Source organism: Numenius arquata, chromosome 8, assembly GCF_964106895.1.
Source record: "Numenius arquata chromosome 8, bNumArq3.hap1.1, whole genome shotgun sequence".
NCBI classification, from domain to species: Eukaryota; Metazoa; Chordata; class Aves; order Charadriiformes; family Scolopacidae; genus Numenius; species Numenius arquata.
The window spans coordinates 43,163,898-43,181,451 of NC_133583.1; the positions used below are offsets into that span (position 1 = coordinate 43,163,898).

Below are 17,554 nucleotides of genomic sequence, written 5' to 3' on the forward strand. Positions count from 1 at the left end.
GCTGTAGAGTGTCCTTTATTTTTTTTTGTGCAAAATGTTCTTAAAACTTTTCTTTTTGTTAATGATTCTAAGTTGATGTCTGAGTCTTCAGAGGATGTGAAAGAGCAAAAAAGAGGAACTTTGTGGATAAAAATGGAGAATTGCTCAGGGCCTGCTCTTGCATGTGTGTCCAGATGTGTTGGTTTTCATTGTGACTTTTCACATTTATAAGAGTCAATACACATGTGCGCTTGACATGCAGTTGGGAGCAGTGTGACTGGAATATAATACAGGCTACATCTTGAGGCATCTGACTGCCTCAAAATAAAACAGAAGTTCAATTCTAGATGCCTTTGTTAGTCATGCTATTTAACTTCCATTAAAGTGGGGTCTTTGTGGGCTGATGCACAATGATAAAACTTGTTTTCACTTTTCCAGAACCAAAAATGATAGCTGCAGGAAAACTTTCAAGTCTTCCCAGAAATGGCCCAGTGAACCACCAGTTCTCATTAGCTTCTTCCATGGACCTTTTGACCACTAAACCTTCGCCAACTGAGCGTCGCACAGACTCCTTTCAAGACATCTCTATCCATGGCACTCTCCCTAGGAAGAAGAAGGGGACAATTCCCATCAGGTCTTGTGATATGTTTAGCCACATGGGAACATTGCCATATACCGGAACACACCGGCAGCAGCCACCTTTTGTACAGGATGTTATAGAAGAGTATCCTCCGCAAAATGGGAAGAGTAACAAACTCCATGCCAGGTACCTTATAAAACCTTAATTTACATGTGTTTGTGGCATATGTTTTTCTAGACCTCTAAATGTCCAGTTATAGGTGCAGCTGTTTATTATAACTCCACATTCTAACAGAGGCTGATTTTTCTACCTAGTACTCAGTTTAGGTTCTTGATGGAAGAAGCCAAACAAAACCCAGTGTGAAACATGTAGTGTGGGGAGGGGGAGGAGTGAATCTGATGCACAGATTTCAGGAATTCTGAGAATTTCTTCTTTTTTTTGACTTACTGATTAGCTCAGGCTTCAAAATAATTTTCCTTTTGCAGTAAGATCAGCCAGTATATGAGCTCTTAATTACTCATGCCTTTTTAAAATGTCCTTCTATACCGCTCTTTCAGTGGGATCTAGCGATTTGGATTTTTAGTCTTTCTTTTGATATCTGTGTGGTTTTTAAAAATAATTTTTAAGGAGTAGGTCTTGCCTTTGAATGTTTAAAAGGTATAGCATTGCATGTACTATGTCTATGGTGGAAACTTTAAAAAGTCGCTGAATTGCTTTGAAATGACCTTTTGCACTGTTCTAAGAGAGCAGTTTTAACCAAGAAGTCAGACTGTTCAAACTTTGATTAATTCGGATCCTGTGCTTATATGGATGTAGTGCAGAGGAAAAGAAGAGAGTGGTGTTCCAGTTGCCTCCAACCTAGAGATACGTATTAGCTGTTTCTCTTGAAGACTCAGTGGAACCCAACATACACCGAGCTAATAGCAAATGATCCTTTTTAAATTATTCTTGCCTTGCTTCCTGGTTATTATATCCATGTCTCTTGAGAAAGAATTCTACTCTCGTAGCTAGCATTTCTTTTGGGAATCTATTGTCATCACTGATATTTCACTGCTTACAAAAAAGTAAATAATTTTTTGAATTTTTTTTTGTTTTGATGTCTATAAAATGGGAAAAATTTTCCACTAATGCAAGAAAAACAGTGTAATGCAGTAGATCAGTTAAAGGCACAAATATGAGAATGTGTTAGATTACTTGGGTGACAGAGTTAAACACTGAGAAAAGAGAACCAAATGACAGCTTCTGAATTAGGATGTGTAGTTTTGCTGTGTCCATCACTATAAGATTTCTTGTTTTTAAATCCTGTGAGGGAAGGACAGTTCTAATTATGTGGGGTTGTGTGTGTAGAGTGGTTTTTGTATGCTTTTTGCTTGCGGCATACGGGGTTGAGCTTTCTTCTCACTTGAAAATAGGTCTTTCTTCTCTCTACCCCATTCACTTTGAAAGAAGAAAGGGCCTCAGTGTGTTTACTGTTCCTCTGTCACTGATCTCTGAGATGTACCTGCTTACATGAACTGGCTTTTTAACATAATTTGCTTCTTTGATTTGCATACTTTTAGAGAATGCAAGCAGGTGGGGCTGCTGCCATAAAAAGAATATGGTGGTATACATCTTAAGTTTTATTTTATGTCTTCCTTCTCAAGAGCAGTTACTAAATGTGATTTGCAAGAGATGTTTTCTTCAGAGACCAAAGCCTCCATATAAATATAAATATATTTATACTTGTAACACATAACTTTCCTTGTCCTGTGAAGAACACTTTTGCATAAGCAATAAGACTAAGAACAGAATGCTTGAGAGGAAAATGTCAAGAAGTTCTGCCTGATCAGAATTAAAACGTGATACTTTTGAAATAGTAAGCAATTCGAAGGATGTTTTTAGTGCAGCTTGTTAATAGAATTTGTGTCTTTCAAGTCATAGCAGCAAGTGCTGTTCTGTGTTTGATCTTCCAGTTGCTTTGCTAAATACACATGGAATGCTATAGTAACAACTTCTAACTTTTGCTTTCCATGATTTTTACAATGGATCTTTATGCATTCTGCTCCATGACCTGACAGCCCAGTTGTATTAGAGCAGAAGAAGTACCAACTTGACAGTCAGCAAATATATCACTTCTTGACTCTTCTTGGGATGACTCTGCACCTTTCATTAGTATACTTAAAAGAAAATTGGGAGAGCAAGTTTGATTTTCCCATGGTAAGCATTCTGCCATATATGCTAAGGTATATATTCTGTTGCTTACACTCATGTTGAAATTAGTTGGGACTAGTAGTATAGGGAAGTCCATGTTACCTTATCAGAGTTTTATTAAAAAAGCCCTGTAATATTTCTGTTTCAGTGTAGGAACTTGTGAGATAGTATAACATTATATGGATATTCGCATTCAGGTGTAAATCAGTCTTTCATTGCTATAATGCTGTTCACAAAAATTAAAAGTGTGAACACACATTTTAATGAAACTTTTTCATGATGTACTGCTCAACCAAAGTGCTGTATTTGATGTCAGTGGACCAGAACTAGTAGTCATTAGGATTACAGTGTTTATGCGCACACAGATCTGATTATACTGAACTGTAACTCATGTCATAGCATAGGCATGTCATAGTTTAAGTTTCATTAATTCTAATTTAAAAAACATTACTATGATAACATTTTCAGTAATTCAAAATGAGTAATAAAATCTTTACTATATAAATACACAATACATAATTTTGTGCAATAAAAAATAAGCCAAAGTGAGGACAATAGGAAAAAGATAATTGTGTCATTCCCTAATGGAACTATCGTGATTTCCAGAAACCTTTCTCCTGTCTTATATTACAGCTACCTAATTGCATTACCCTCATCTGCAGCCAAGATGAAATATATGTATAGTAATTTATTTGTAGGATTATATTCTGTCAGGACTTTTATACCTATATGACCATAAATAGTATATCTTTATGGAATTTCTAGTATATTCTGGATTAACATGGAAAAATAAAATTCTGATTTACAAAAGCACTCTTCTAATGTTGCACTAACTAATTCATGCAGTTTCAGGGGGAAAAAACAAACAAAACACACAAGAGAGATGAAGTCTCTTCAAACCTGATAGTCACTTCTGAAAACTTGGAGAAATTATTTTGTCAACTTTCAATACAATAAGGTTGTGTTCTCTTCTGTTTGGTTTGGGATTATACACCTGTGTAGTTAGTTCAAAGGGAAAAAAAGTTTTATTTCTTGAGAAAGCTTATATCTGATTTTTAGAGTCTCTTGGAAATAATTAAATGGCCAAAGTTAGAAGCAGCTGAGCTCTTGAAAGTTCTTGAAAGTCGCTTTTACAGGCTAAAATAAGAATTCCCTCTTGAAAGTTAAGAACTGCAAAACTGCTTGTGTGTAATGTCAACATCAGATAGTAAAGAACAATTAAACCTAAATAAAGCATAATTGGAATTTCCCTTTGACACCTGGTCCATGGGTTATCTTTGTTTAATCAGCTTTGTCTTACATTTATGATACTTTTATTTAAAAGAAAAATTGTTCAAATGCATGTCTGTTGCTAGAACCTGTAGTCATTTTTTGGCCTGTGTCTTGTGGCTGCCATCTGGAAACCCAGAATTTCTAAGCTATTTTTAATTATTGAAGTTTCACACTTCTGTGGATGAAGAAGGGATCAGCCCAAACTTCTTTCTTGCTCTTCCTAACGAGGCAAAGAGTACTGGCTGTATTTGTTATATCAAATGCTTCATTTCACTATGCCGATACTCATGGCCTTGTGCAGCTGTCTTGACTAGTATCTGATTCAGAGAAGTAGAATAATTCTTTTTTTCTCTATTCTAATGTTTTGGGAAGGACAAGTGGTTCTTACCCCGGCCCCCAATACTTTCCTAGTTTTCGCAGGCATGGTAGCTCAATTATTTTCATAATTTTAGACTCTCTATGAATCTTACAAGGCACATTTAATTTCAGATAAGTGAATATTGGAAATGTCAAACTCGCTTCAATTTTTCTGTGACCAAGCACACCACAAGTCTGCAGTCCTTATTAGCAAGATTTGTCATACCTACATTTGGGCAAAAATCAGAGAGATGATGAGCCATAGCCTCATGTTGTTAAAAGCGAAACCTTGAATTTACATTGGATTAACAGAAGAAATGGTGTCATTTACCTGTGCACTTGGATGACTATGGTTCTTCGTGACTGACGTTCCATTTTAACAGACCTGTGGAATTTTCATGCTTTTTCATTAATGCAGTCAAATAACCCTCAGATAAACAAGACTTAAAAGCAATGCAGAACTAGCACTGTCACAGCACATTTGAATGTAGTGATGAAGGTAGTTGTCAAAGACCAATTTTGACATTCTACACTATTTTAATTGGATGTCAACAGCGCCCATGTAGTCCTGGGTCTGGTACTGGCTCTGATACAAGCATACTTAAATCTTACCTCGTGTAGAGATGCAAGGAATTTCTGAGGGTTGTTAAGAAGATGGAATGGAGCAAAGATTTTTTGCAAAAAATCTTTTGCAAATATTCCAAAGCAAAAGTAGATTCCAGTGCTGATCCTATGCTCTCTGTTTCATGAGGCAGTGTGATTGCAAAAGGTAGCAGAACAAGTAATTGCTTCTTGGATTGTCTGCCAGCTGACAGCTATACTATTCTGTGTTTGTAAACTTCCTAATAAAAAAAAAATCTAACAGTTTCATAAAAACTAACAGAGTCTGATTCCAAGAAACATGTTTGTCATACTGGCTTATGTTTTGTTTGAATTTCAATAGGGCTGCATATATACTATCCATTATTGGTACGCCAGTCCACATACCAGGAAAAGAAGAATAATGAGGAGCATAAGACATTCTGAAATTTTTTCCTCCAGTTGGGGTTTTGATTTGAAATTAGTACTTTTACAAGACACACAAAAATCCATTCCATAGTCATGGGTGGCACTGCATGTATTCTTCAGTCCTTAGTATAGAATAAACATCAACAAAGACTTTTTCCACAGTTAGGATAGTCATAACCTTTCTTTTTGCATGGATTCTCTGACTAATAAATTTTGAACCTTGTGACACAGTCTTCCTCTTAGCTAGTTGTCATGGAGGAAGTCATTCCCTCTGCTGCCTCTAGCCACTTATTTTTTGAAATTGTGAGAGAAATTTTTGATACCCCACTGTCAAACAGGTCATTAGTTCTGGAGTTGTTTTGTGTGGAGAGAAATAATACAATTTGTGTTCTTAGAGAATCAGGCTAATAAAAATGTGATCTTCACAATCAGTTTAAAGCATGGTGAAGGAAAGAAAAAAGATACTCCTTTCTCAATACTGGCAATTCCTCTATTGCCTACAAAGTAATAGGAAAAAACCCAGCCTGCATTCCTGTTGAAACAAACAGGCATTGCAAGAAAATTGAAATTCAGTTTAATAACAGCTCTGGTGTGAAATTATAAACTGTTAAGAGGCCAGAAATATGATCCAAATTTGCACAAAGTTGGCATTGTTGGTTTTATTTTTTCTCTTCATGATGCTTTGAAGGGATTTAATACAAATTTCAGGACAGATAGTCTAGCACAGTAGTAAAATCAAAGCTAGACACAATTTCTTATGAGTAAGGTTATTAATTTTTTGATGCAATTTGTAGAGTAACATGCCTGTTTAAAGCCCTTAGTGTTTCATGTATGTCCAACTTGGACTTTTTAGAAAAGATACTTGACTGATAAAAAGTACATGTATGAGAAATTTAGCATTTGATGGAAAGATGACTTAATTTTGTCCTTGCCCTGTATGTGTAGTATGGGACTCTTCAAAGAGTAAAACATCGGATATTTTGGTAGAAACTATGTGGTCACACATTTGCATTAAATTACTATCTTCCCTCTGCTGAAGATGGAAGTGTTCCCCTTGGAAGTGTTGAAGCATACCATCTGCCAGAAATGATCACACTAAGTTTTCATGCTAATTAAAGCCTTCAGACAAAGTTGACATTAATTTACACTGGCTGTTTTCCGTTATACAGGATGTTTGTGAATATATGCTGATTTAATTCCTGTTTACTAGATGTCTTTCCAGTAACCATTTCATCTGTTCACACTTGCAAAGACAATTTTTTGTTCAAATTCCATTCTTTGTCTATACTGACATTTCAGAAATAGTCACTGATAAACATTAGGGCTGTACTGTTGGAACAGGCTTGGAATCAGAATACTTTGTGCATTTCTCTAAATTATGTATAATGCCTTGGATGCTTTGTTTTATCAGTTCATGAGAGGTTCTGACATACCAGCTGGTCAGAACTAGATTTTCCCCTCCCTGTTTTTAAAGCTACTTTTAACTCTTTCTATATTTAGAAGCATGGAGTTTAACTACAGAGCTATAATTTTAATCTTTTCTCCTTTTCTTCTGTCTTAATTTTGTGTTTATAAGCCCTGCAAATTCCTGGGTATGGTGAATGCCCTGAATGCAATTGTAGCTACAACACTACTACTGTTTTTATTGACATGGCTACAAACCGTTCCTTTTTGTAGGTAGATAGAGCATAACAGCTTCTTTTTACTCTACCAAAATCTCAAACGTGAGCTGTTCATATCCAACATTCTTTTAACATGGTTCAGGCATGTTAAAAGAGAAAAATTGAATTGGGGATGGGGTGGGCAGGTTGTGGTTAGCTTGATTCTTTCAGTGACGAAATGAGCAAACCAGTAGCTCTAACGTCTTCCAGTGCTCACTGAACCCTGTTGCAAAAGATGAAAATGTGGCAAATAACCTGTAAACTAAAATGTATTTTATAGACTAGCTCTAAGTATCTACATACAGATGCTAAAAGTACACTTAGTTTATGTAGTTCTGAAAGTATGATAGATGTGTCCAGCTGTATATCTAGCTAGACTTCAGACTCTTAGTCTGAATACTGGTCAGCAGACTTTTTTTTCCCTCTTACTTTTTGTCAGCTTTTTTTCTCCCTGTTATTTCAGATAAAGTGCTATCATCTAGCATTGGACTTTCTGTTGCTGCAGCAAAGTTATTCTAGAGTAGATTAGTTTATCTGGTCATTTAGGATGTTCTGTACTCTTCAAAATTTCTGATCTTCAAGGCTGTGCGTGTTTAGCTGGGTGAGGCTTGCATACTTGTCTCATCTTATATAACTGTGCAGGGGGGAAAAAGAAAAGTTCCGTTTTAAACTTGACTAGTACAAAGACATTAATAGGGTAACCTGATCAGCCTAAAGTTAAGCAGGCTCGTTGTCCTCTGCAGGACCTTGTCCTTGGTGGGCAGTACATTTGGAAGGTGTCAGCAGGGTGTTTGAGGTATAAAACCATTAATGGATGGATTCTGGGTTCCTGAAACTTTTCCTTTTCTCTTAGTGGTATTACCACAACAGATGAGACCTGCTGATGTCCTTGAATTGACAGATGATTTATAAAGGAAAAGACCAGGCAAGGCAGTACTTGGTGAGGAGCACACTATAAAGGGGTTTGCTTCTTCCTTGTCAGAATTTGCAGCGTGTTTTGCTTCTCCAGATGCTGCAAATTCTGTTTTCCTTTGGGTTCTGAGAGTGTGATGGGTCAAGTATTTAGACAGCATTTATTTTGTTCTAACTAGTGATTTTGAAAACGTTATTTGTTGGATGATTTTTAATTTTTTGTTACTTTTTTATATGAATGCTGTGTGACCACTTAGAGCATATGATTATGTGCACTTTGAAAATTAAAATAAAAATAATATTTTATCAAGTTAAGATTTGAATATATCAAGTAAAATAAGTATTTTACATGTTTCCCGTGTGGAGAAAAGTAACTAATACTGTGTGTTTGGTTTATAGAATGCAGTGTAATTCTTCAGGTATGAAAATATTTGTAAGATTAACAGGAAGAAGATAATACATTTGCTTCTCTTGAAATTTTAGAGTAGGGTGGGGAGGAAATTATTATAAAATCACAGAATTTTTAAAGTAAAAATGGTTACAGTTTTGGTATAATGCCTGAAACTTCCTCCTAGTATGAGTTTTGTTTTCCAAAAGACCTGACCCAGACTGTGAGTTTGTGGTTGTGATTTTTTAATAAGAGTAAGACAAGTATGGTGAATTTAGGGCTACTGAGTATCTCGTTGACTTCTTCCATGCGCACATAAACAGTTCTTCAAAAGGAAGTATTCCTTAGATGTTGCCAAAACTTCGTGCTTTTTGTCCCAGAATTTCCAATTCTTTCTCTTCATCTATCCTGTTCACATATGCACCTGCAAATCTGACCTCGGCTGTCTCAGAGGTGGAGCAGAGCTACCCACTAAAGTTGGTAGATGTTTGTAGTAGAAGGAATGCTTTATTGTATAAGCAGAGAATAGCTAATGTTCTCTGCTTACATTCAATACCAAATCCTCTTATCCTTGAACTTTTGGCAGTCATTTCTGGTTTGACTTGTCTGCCTTGCCTTTCCAGCCCTTCTGTCCATTGTTGGTGTCAGATTCTTCTGTTGTGAAGTTCTACTCAACACTTCACCCCTTTGTTCCCATTTGATGCTTACATCTGCTGTCTTTGCTAGCTTGACATAGACCTGCAGAACTAAAGTTTCACTTCTTGGTTTTTATCGGCATTTTGGAAACTTGGCTACAGGTGATAATTATCAGAAGCCTGCCCATGTGGGATCTTGGGGAAGGGAGATAAGGGGAACAGGACAAAATGTCTCAAAAAGAGAGACCATCTTTCAAGTATTGGAGATTATTAAACCCCAGTCCTTCAGCTCCTGAGTAGAGGAACTGAAGTGCCATATGGGATGGACACAAGTTGTATCATTGTTTGAAATTAATTGTGGAATCAGGACCTTATTGTTAGTGAATGACTTGCCAGGTAAACTTGAGCCCAAATTCCTCAAAACCCCAACCAAAATGAGTATATGTTATTTTTCAAAAACTTCCTGAAAACTTCTGTCTTTTCAGGCTGATTCTTTTTTTGAGCAGAGGACACTGCATGTAGTGGAAAATTTCTTTAATTACTCCTTCCATCACACCCAAATTTCTCTCCTAGCTCTGCTGTTTCCTGATCTCTATTGTAAAGATTCTGTAGAGCCCTATTCACTTCTACCAAGTACCATATTGCTTCCTCAGCTTGCCTCCTGCCAACCAGATGACAACCATGCTTTGTAAATTTACATGAGCCCTTCTACTTTTTTCTGCTGAGCCTTTGTCAGTCTTTTGGGAATGCGCATGTTTATTTTGCAAGGTTAAATTATTTCTGAACACTTAAAAATTTGCAGAGCTGGATTCTGAATAACTACAGGAACTAAAGCACTGACTGTAAAGAGTTGCAGCTGGAGGTATAAGTTGATAGACAACAGCACATATATAGAGAAGTCTGTAGCAACAGACTTCCAAAACAGATCGTTTTGGATAAGCAATAGTCCTGCTGCCCAACCACTACTTTCACGACATTGTAATAGTCTTGAGAATAGAAGATTTAAGAAGGGCTTTGAAGAACAGGGTTTTGGCTCTAGGATTCCTAAATGTTAAGGAAAATAAAGAAAAAAGAATAGGAGTGCCTAGTCTGAGCTTTTGGGCAGATTGTAGAGACCAGTACTGTATGTGATGCAGAAGTAGAAGTTGATTTGGAAAGGTGGAAAAAAATGGGGTAGATTTTTCTGCTGTGATAGGTAAGATGCAGCAAGTTGGGGAGGATGCAAAAGATTGAAGTGGTAAAAGTAAACGGCTGTAACATTATCTCTGCAGGGGCACTCAGAACAAATATGAGATTTCCTTTAATTCAGAGGAAAGTACATTGTATCTTTTCTTGAGTTTTAATTACTGAACAGTCCCTACTGTTCTTGTGTGAACTGCAGGTCATTATGCAGTTAGTCATAGCACTTTGCACTTGTTTCCACTGGTGTTTGAATGAGTCACGTCCATGGTGTTGTGCAGCTGTAGATAGAAGGGTGGAATGGCCTTAGGAATGTAGTAGGAGTGTGTGTGTGAAGCAAAAGCTGCTGGAGGATAAAATCACTGGATCTTTTACTCAAGTTTACAGTACAAATAACTGCAGCACATATACTTAAACACAGTATGCCTAGCATGCTCAAACTTGCAGCTTCATACTTAAGTAGTAGTGTATTTCTTAAATCTACATAGATGGAGAGATTTCAAAGACACAAACTGAAGAAGACATTTCATCCCATCTGGTCTCTTTATAGCAGTTCTGTCTGTCTGTTGGTACATTTTCAGTACAGGCTTCCTTTGAGCCTGTGTTGTCTTCACTCTGATTTGGCATTGACACTGTTGACATTGGCACTATTGAGAAGATTGTTCTCGGAACCACTCTTTCAATGTAGTAGCAAGGAGATGCTTTTGAAAATGTCCCCAGCAAAGGTCACTTTAAAATAAACAAACATACTTTCATACATCAAGTACTGGCAATGTGTCCTAATGTTTTTCCCATAAGTATATTTATAAAATATTAAAAAGCAGCACAAAGCTGCTCCAGGGCCATTTGGTAGTTTCTATGACTGTAAGAGTATCTATACGATAGTTGAATGACGGTGAGGATTTGGGCATCTCTGATAATACTGTTGTGTCTATGCTTAAATTTTGTTAAAGTTATCACAGCTGATTTATAATTGTAGCTGATACGTCTGTGAGGATGCCAAAGGCCTGGAGAAAGCAGATACTTAATATGGCTTAGTCTGTCCAGGTCGTATGTTGCAGGATTCTTTACAGCAACAATGATGAGAGAGGGTAATGTGCAATTGGTAGTAGAAAGGTGGAGGTTTTCATGGAATCAACAGCTAAAGATTACAGGATATCTGCTTAGAAGTTCTTTATTGAAGCACTCCTATAGAGAACTATCAGACAAACCTCCGAGTCTAAAAAAATAAATGACCGTTACTGAGTTACCAAGATTCTGACTATTGTCTTGCACCCACTGAACCAAATAATTTGTGTTGGGGTTGAACTCCAAGATTCAGCTTTTAAGTTGTAGGATTGATTGTAAGTACATAACAATTTTATCAAATATTTTTAAAAGAGTGACTAATTGTTCAGACTTCAATGTTTTCTTTACCAAATTTTCATGTTTGGTTGCTCATTGTCTTCAAATCAATGCAGGATTTGAAGTTGGTGGTATGGCAGTATTTATTTTGTCATACCAGAAGTATGATTCAGGTTGTTTATAGGGATTTTTTTTCTTCATTTTAGCTGATCATTGCTGATGTCGACAGCTTCGAAAGCTTTTATTTTTTTATTTTTTTTTTAATTCTTCCCACACATTTGTTATTTAGAGGTGTTGGGAAGTGGAAGAATACCATCCACTAATGTCTGAATTCCATTCCCTTTTCTCATTTTAGTCAGCTTTAGCTGTATCTTGAAAGGGTCTACATATAATGATAATCGCTGTTTTCTGAGAAGTTGCATTGGTTTTCACAGTGTTCAAAGGTATCAGTACTTGCTCACGGTCACTTCCAAGCAGTATGACACCAAGCATTATTGCAACAGATTTTATTTTGGGGGAAGAAGGGCAAAGGATTGGCTCCACATATTCTGCTCTCTTCATCTATCATCTTCATCTTTTTGTAGGGTTGCTGGAGCTCCATGCCTGACCTTCAAGCTCTGTATATTTTCTTGGCAATATCAGTAAGAAACCCATACACAGAAAAACCCCCATAATTCTCATAAGAATCTTGTAGCTGGACTGAAAAGAATTCGAGATAGTTTCCAAGGACTTCTGGGGAGAGATTAAAAGGTTGTATGTCTTCAAGATCAGCCAGCAGAGAAAGGTGGTGTCAGATGTCAGTAGGGATGCTCTAGAAAGAATGTGTTTCTGGCTATGACAGCCTCAGAATGGGGAATGTTAAGATTGTGATGACTAACTGCTTTCTTTTAGTGATGAATTATTACTGGAGGAGTGTTTATGCTACTATAGTTTCCACACAGACCTTGTGGATGTGGAGGAGGGTCAACAGAGGACTTGCATTACTCAGGAGAATGGCTTAATTACAGGTATCAAGCTAGGCACTTTTTTTTTTTTTTTCCTATGAGCCAAAAAAATAGTGGAAAGGGATTTTGTTTTGTCATGAAATGAGGAGATAGAGTCTGTCAGCAATCTGAATACCTGCAATGGATGTGGGAGTGTGTTTGGATCTCTTTCTTAAATTCCTTTCTGTGACAGAACGAGCATGTAAAGAGCATGAAGTCAATACTCTGTGTCCTACTGCAGCCCTTACCCAGCACCTTAGTTTGAGGTGTTCTGAAAGCTTCTCTATCCAGGTGACATCTTTCTGCATTAAATGTGCTTTTTATGTGGATGGAAGTAGGGCTTATCTTATTATTAGGAAGCCAAAATGTGTAATAAAACCCAATCTGTGAACCCACAGTTTACACAGTAATGGTTGACTTCTGTGCAGACTGTAATACGTACATGTTTTAGGTAAACAGATGCAAATGAATACAGATGTAAAGTCAAGCTTATTATGAAGATAAGCATTAGCACTACTTGAAAGGTAATAAAATCTGATGAAAGATGAAGAATTTAGTATTATTGAAACAAACCTTCAGTTGAGTTGATTTCAGAGACTGCAGAGCCTGCAAGTACCTTTCTTCTGATCTGGTAGTTATCTGAAATTATTAATTTTTTTTTCTGCAGATCCTTTAATACAAGAAGTGAGATTGTGGGTTCACCATTTTTATTAAGATTTCTTGAAAGGGAAAATGGAAGGGAAAAGAAGTGCTTTTTATTTTTCTTAGGTTCCTGACATTATAGATTTCCTTTGCTGGGAGCATATGGCATAAAAGAGCACATCATCATTGCTAACAGAGAGCTGAGATTCAGTAGTTAGTTTTTTGATATAGTTATTTGGGCTAATTGCTTAATCTGGGTTTCTGCATATAATATGGCAATGTCATGGTGGAACTGAATGACAGGAAAATGCAGTAGTTAATCTTTACTAGTTACTGCACATCCGTGAAAGTTACCACTCCTTGAAGATAACTTCAAAAAATTTGCACAAAGATTAAGACTTAGACAACAAGGGAAGATGGGGAGAGAGGGGGGTTGATCTGGCAGGAGAAAGGTATCTGAGGACTACAACATAAACATCTTTATATATAAACTGTGCTTGTGGTGAATTGCAGGGTTTCCTACATTTTGGTGTGTAACAGTCTACCAGATTAAATATTATAGTACTTGTGAAGAGATCTGTTACACCATCCATTTCCTAAAGCCAAAATTTTCAAAGCACTTTTGTCATGTGGATGGTGAAGGAAATGTGGGTCACCTTTTTTCTACTTCTTTTATTTTGCTTTGGCTTGATCTGTCCTAAAGATCTTTTGTCTTGTACCTGATGGTGAGAACAGTGGAGTCTGTAGCAAAGCTAGTCTTCAGGAGTGGAATGTGTAAATGCAGACCATAAAAAAAAATGTGCTCACTGCCAAATAAGCAAGTAAACAAGTTGTTAGTGCTCAGGTTCATTCTTTTGGAGTGTGATGCATATGCAGTGCTGGTAGACCCTTTGTCCTGAAAATTTCCCCAGACAAGTGAAGAACTGAATGCTTTTTCTGAAGCATTTGGTACTGGCACAACTTCCCACAGATCATTTAAATGTGAGAGGAGTTTAGCCATGCTTAATGACTTTGCTGAACTGATTAAGAATGGGATTTTTTTTCCCAGTCAAATTGCAAAGTGCTGAGAATGAAACTTTTTCTTGTTTAGAAACTTCTTTTTCCTCTGTGCTTCACCCCTGGTTTCACTGGTATGCTTCTACATGTTTTATGTGCATATGGTTACCAAGCTGCCCCTTCTTAGTCTATTGGCTAGGAAAAAGTTTCAAATGGTCCATATTCTATTTCCATTGAATTTTAGAGCATTGTTGCTGTTATTTTTTTAAGCTGAGCTAGGAATGGAACTTGACCCTTGATAAGTACTGGGATAATATGAAACAGTAACGCATGATACAGCCTGAACAGCTGAGCATCACCATTTACGGGCAGGGCTAAGAAGTGGGAAGGCTCTGTTTTGCCTCAGTATAGGTATTCTGGATCAAAAGCTGTTAGGGAACCAGAATAAAAACCGAGTATAAAGTAACAACTTAGTTTCAGGTGATACACGATTACATTCAAAACAGCACAGGGAATTTAGAGACTGTATTCTGGCTTGGTTGATTCCAGCATAGCCCAATTTCTACATATATGAAGGTGCTTATTAGTTTTCCAATGGTATATCATCGTGACAAACTTCCACTAAACTGGATTCTGTTTCTAAATGTATGGGGCATATGTTGTCCATGTGGAAACTTGATTGATAATAACAAGCTCCCGATCTCTCTGTAAGTTTGCATGGTTTTCATTGTGCCTGTTACACGTTTGTATTTAAGGCAGCACCTTGTATGTCCTCCCAGGTTCTGTAGAAAGCATCCAGTCATGTACTGCAAACTCTGTTAACCTGCTAGTTCTCAAGCAAAAGTAAATATTCAAAAACCCTTGAAAATGTATGTTTATTTTTGTTTCTGTTTATGGAAAGAGTTGTAATTGATTACAGGGCTCTTCACTTAGGCTTCTGTGTGCCCTTTGTCATCTGTATGTATGGAAAATCTGCAAAGATATCTTTTCTTTTTAAAATAGGGCAATGACTTGATTATCCAGCTTTCAAATAATTGTAATGTTGAAATTATGATAATTTGGAAAACCTTTAAAAGAGTGCAAGAATCATAATTATTTTTTCCAAATGTAAAATAAAACATTTTACTATTGCAAATCTATGAATTCTTTGCTTTGTTTCTATAAAAAGTGAATGTTTTACTTTGTATTTTCTTGTGTTAGCAATGCCCTCTTTATGCTATCAGTAGCTTAAATGGGAAAACATATAAGCAAAGAAATAACTTTAGAAGCCATTGGTAGAGGTCTCTTTTAAATGTATTTCAAATGTTTTAGGTGGTATACAAGTATTTTCGGCCATCTTTTGAAATGTCAAGATTGTTTTTGCTTTGCTTAAAACTGTATAATTAATATTATTTCCCAAATTAATTACTAGTGACTCCACTACTTGACCTTCTAGAAGAAATCAGTAGTTTATATATTTGGTACAAGTTAGATTACATAGGCCATCTAGCTATAACACAGTTTTTAATGAGGATTTTAACATGATCTAGTAGCCTATTGCTCATATGAATGCATCCCTTTAGTATGAGATTATATTTGGACTCACCATTTGTTTTTTGTTTGTTTTTGTGTCCTTTCTTCCTCCCTCCTCGCCCCGTTTTCTTACAGAGATCAGAATATTCTGGATCCTACTTTGGAATACGTTAAGGTAAGGTACCATTTTTTACCCTCAAAATATTTTATTCAGTATAGAACTAGCACTGCCAGAGAATTTCCAGTCATTTGTAATTAAATAGTGTTTCTTTCTATTGTTTGCTACAGAAAAACTAATTATATATGTCAGACTATTTTCTGCTTCAGTGAAATACTTGTGGGCGTTGTGCTTTGGGGGTAGGTTGCATTTTTATATTGGGGCTTCTTTTCAGTTACATGGTGACTACCTATGATTTTACCTTTGTTAACAGATTAAAAGAATCCATATTTCTTGCTTATGGATTTCTGGGAAAGTAAATGAACACATCTGAAAAGATTGTAAAAATGTCAGATTTAGCTTTATGGTTTTAGAAATATAGTTACTAACATTACAGTTAAAAATTCAATTCTGGTCCAAAAAGTAACTGGAATCCTGGCAAAATTGTAAGTTCTGTATTCCTTTTGTACAAGATCGGAGTGCTGGAAGAATATATAAATGTGTATTTTGTTAGAGTAAATAAAAAATATTCTGGAGCATTCGTAAATTTTATTCAAAAATCAGTCCTGGATTTGCAATATAGAAACTTTGGAAGAAATCTTAGGGATGTGATTCTGTACTGAGAGTGTCTTGCAGTGCTGTAATTTCCACTGAATTGGTACCTTTCAGCATGTTTCATTTAAGTGAATATTACTTCTCAGAACCTTGAAAGAATCTGGCTTCTATGTCATGTTTCTCAACAATGGGCTTCTGTAATTGTTGGGCTTTATTCCCTGTCTTTTAGAAGAATCTAATCTTCTGAAAAGTGTCTGATAAACACAGGTTATCTTTGAATGTGAGATATTTCTGTAGCTATTCATGTGGACAGCCTGAATTTCTCAGCAACCTGAATTTCTGCTTTGGGTTAGAGTTCAGGTGAGGAAGAGACTGAGAGTCAGTCAACTGGGTTCTGCTACAGTTCCCTCGGTGGGTGTTCATAGTTGAGGGAAATGAAGAGGTGCCCAGGTTAGGGTTCAGGTTGATTGAAGAAGTAAACTAGGAGAACGTAATGCAGTGTTGAGAAAGGAAAGTGCCGAGAGTTAATTTCCCTGAAAATATGGAGGGGTCCTCTGCTGGACTTTCTGCCTAGGGTTGGGGTGGAGGCAGGAATTAGGGTTTGGAAGAAGAGAAGGGGAGAGCAGAACGGGAAGGTGTGTGGAAAAGGGGCTCTGAGGACTACTGCTGGAATTCTGCTCTGAACAGTTAGCTCAGTGTTGCAAAGTCCCTGGCCTCAATCCCAGCATAAAGTTGGGATGTGGTAAAGTAGCAGAGACAGAGAAGGCCAAGAGCCTTCTGAAGAGGGTAGAAGAGGGGATGCCAAAGGCAACAAAGTGGTGGACATGTTAATTGTTCTATTTAATTTACTGTGTATCTTGCACTATCCTGTACAGAGTACATTGTTACAGTTTTAATAATATGGCCAAGTAGAAGGCAGAGGTTTCAGGCGCCAATTCATCAATATGTGTGTCTTGTCTTGTTGCAGCAAGTTCTGTATTATAAATGTGGTTTCTGATCTTTTCAACTTTTCTAGTAGAAGCTTGTCTTGGACTCTTGTCAATAGCAGTGATGCTAAGCTTAGTTATTAAAACTTTGATGTTGGGGAGAAAAGCCTGGGGAAAAGAGACTTATGAGGGAGAATACAAGGGTTATGATCCCCTTCTTTTCTCCTTCCTCTTTCAGTTTTTCCTGTCTATATCCCTACCTTCAGTGAACTGTGAGT

At 36.7% G+C, this 17,554-nt stretch overlaps 1 protein-coding gene across 2 annotated transcripts in view; it reads left to right on the forward strand.

The window, feature by feature from the left end:
- The first annotated feature begins 398 nt into the window (after positions 1–398).
- BCAR3 (BCAR3 adaptor protein, NSP family member) overlaps positions 399–17,554 on the forward strand; it is a 54,161-nt gene continuing 37,005 nt past the window's right edge. The window contains exons 1-2 of one of the 2 annotated variants that reach the window (XM_074152377.1): positions 399–732; positions 15,761–15,813. In XM_074152377.1, coding sequence (XP_074008478.1) covers positions 426–732; positions 15,761–15,813 — 360 coding nt within the window. In that variant the 5' untranslated portion in view covers positions 399–425. Of the gene's footprint in view, positions 746–15,760; positions 15,814–17,554 lie in introns of both variants that reach the window. The other variant, XM_074152378.1, reaches the window with a different exon arrangement.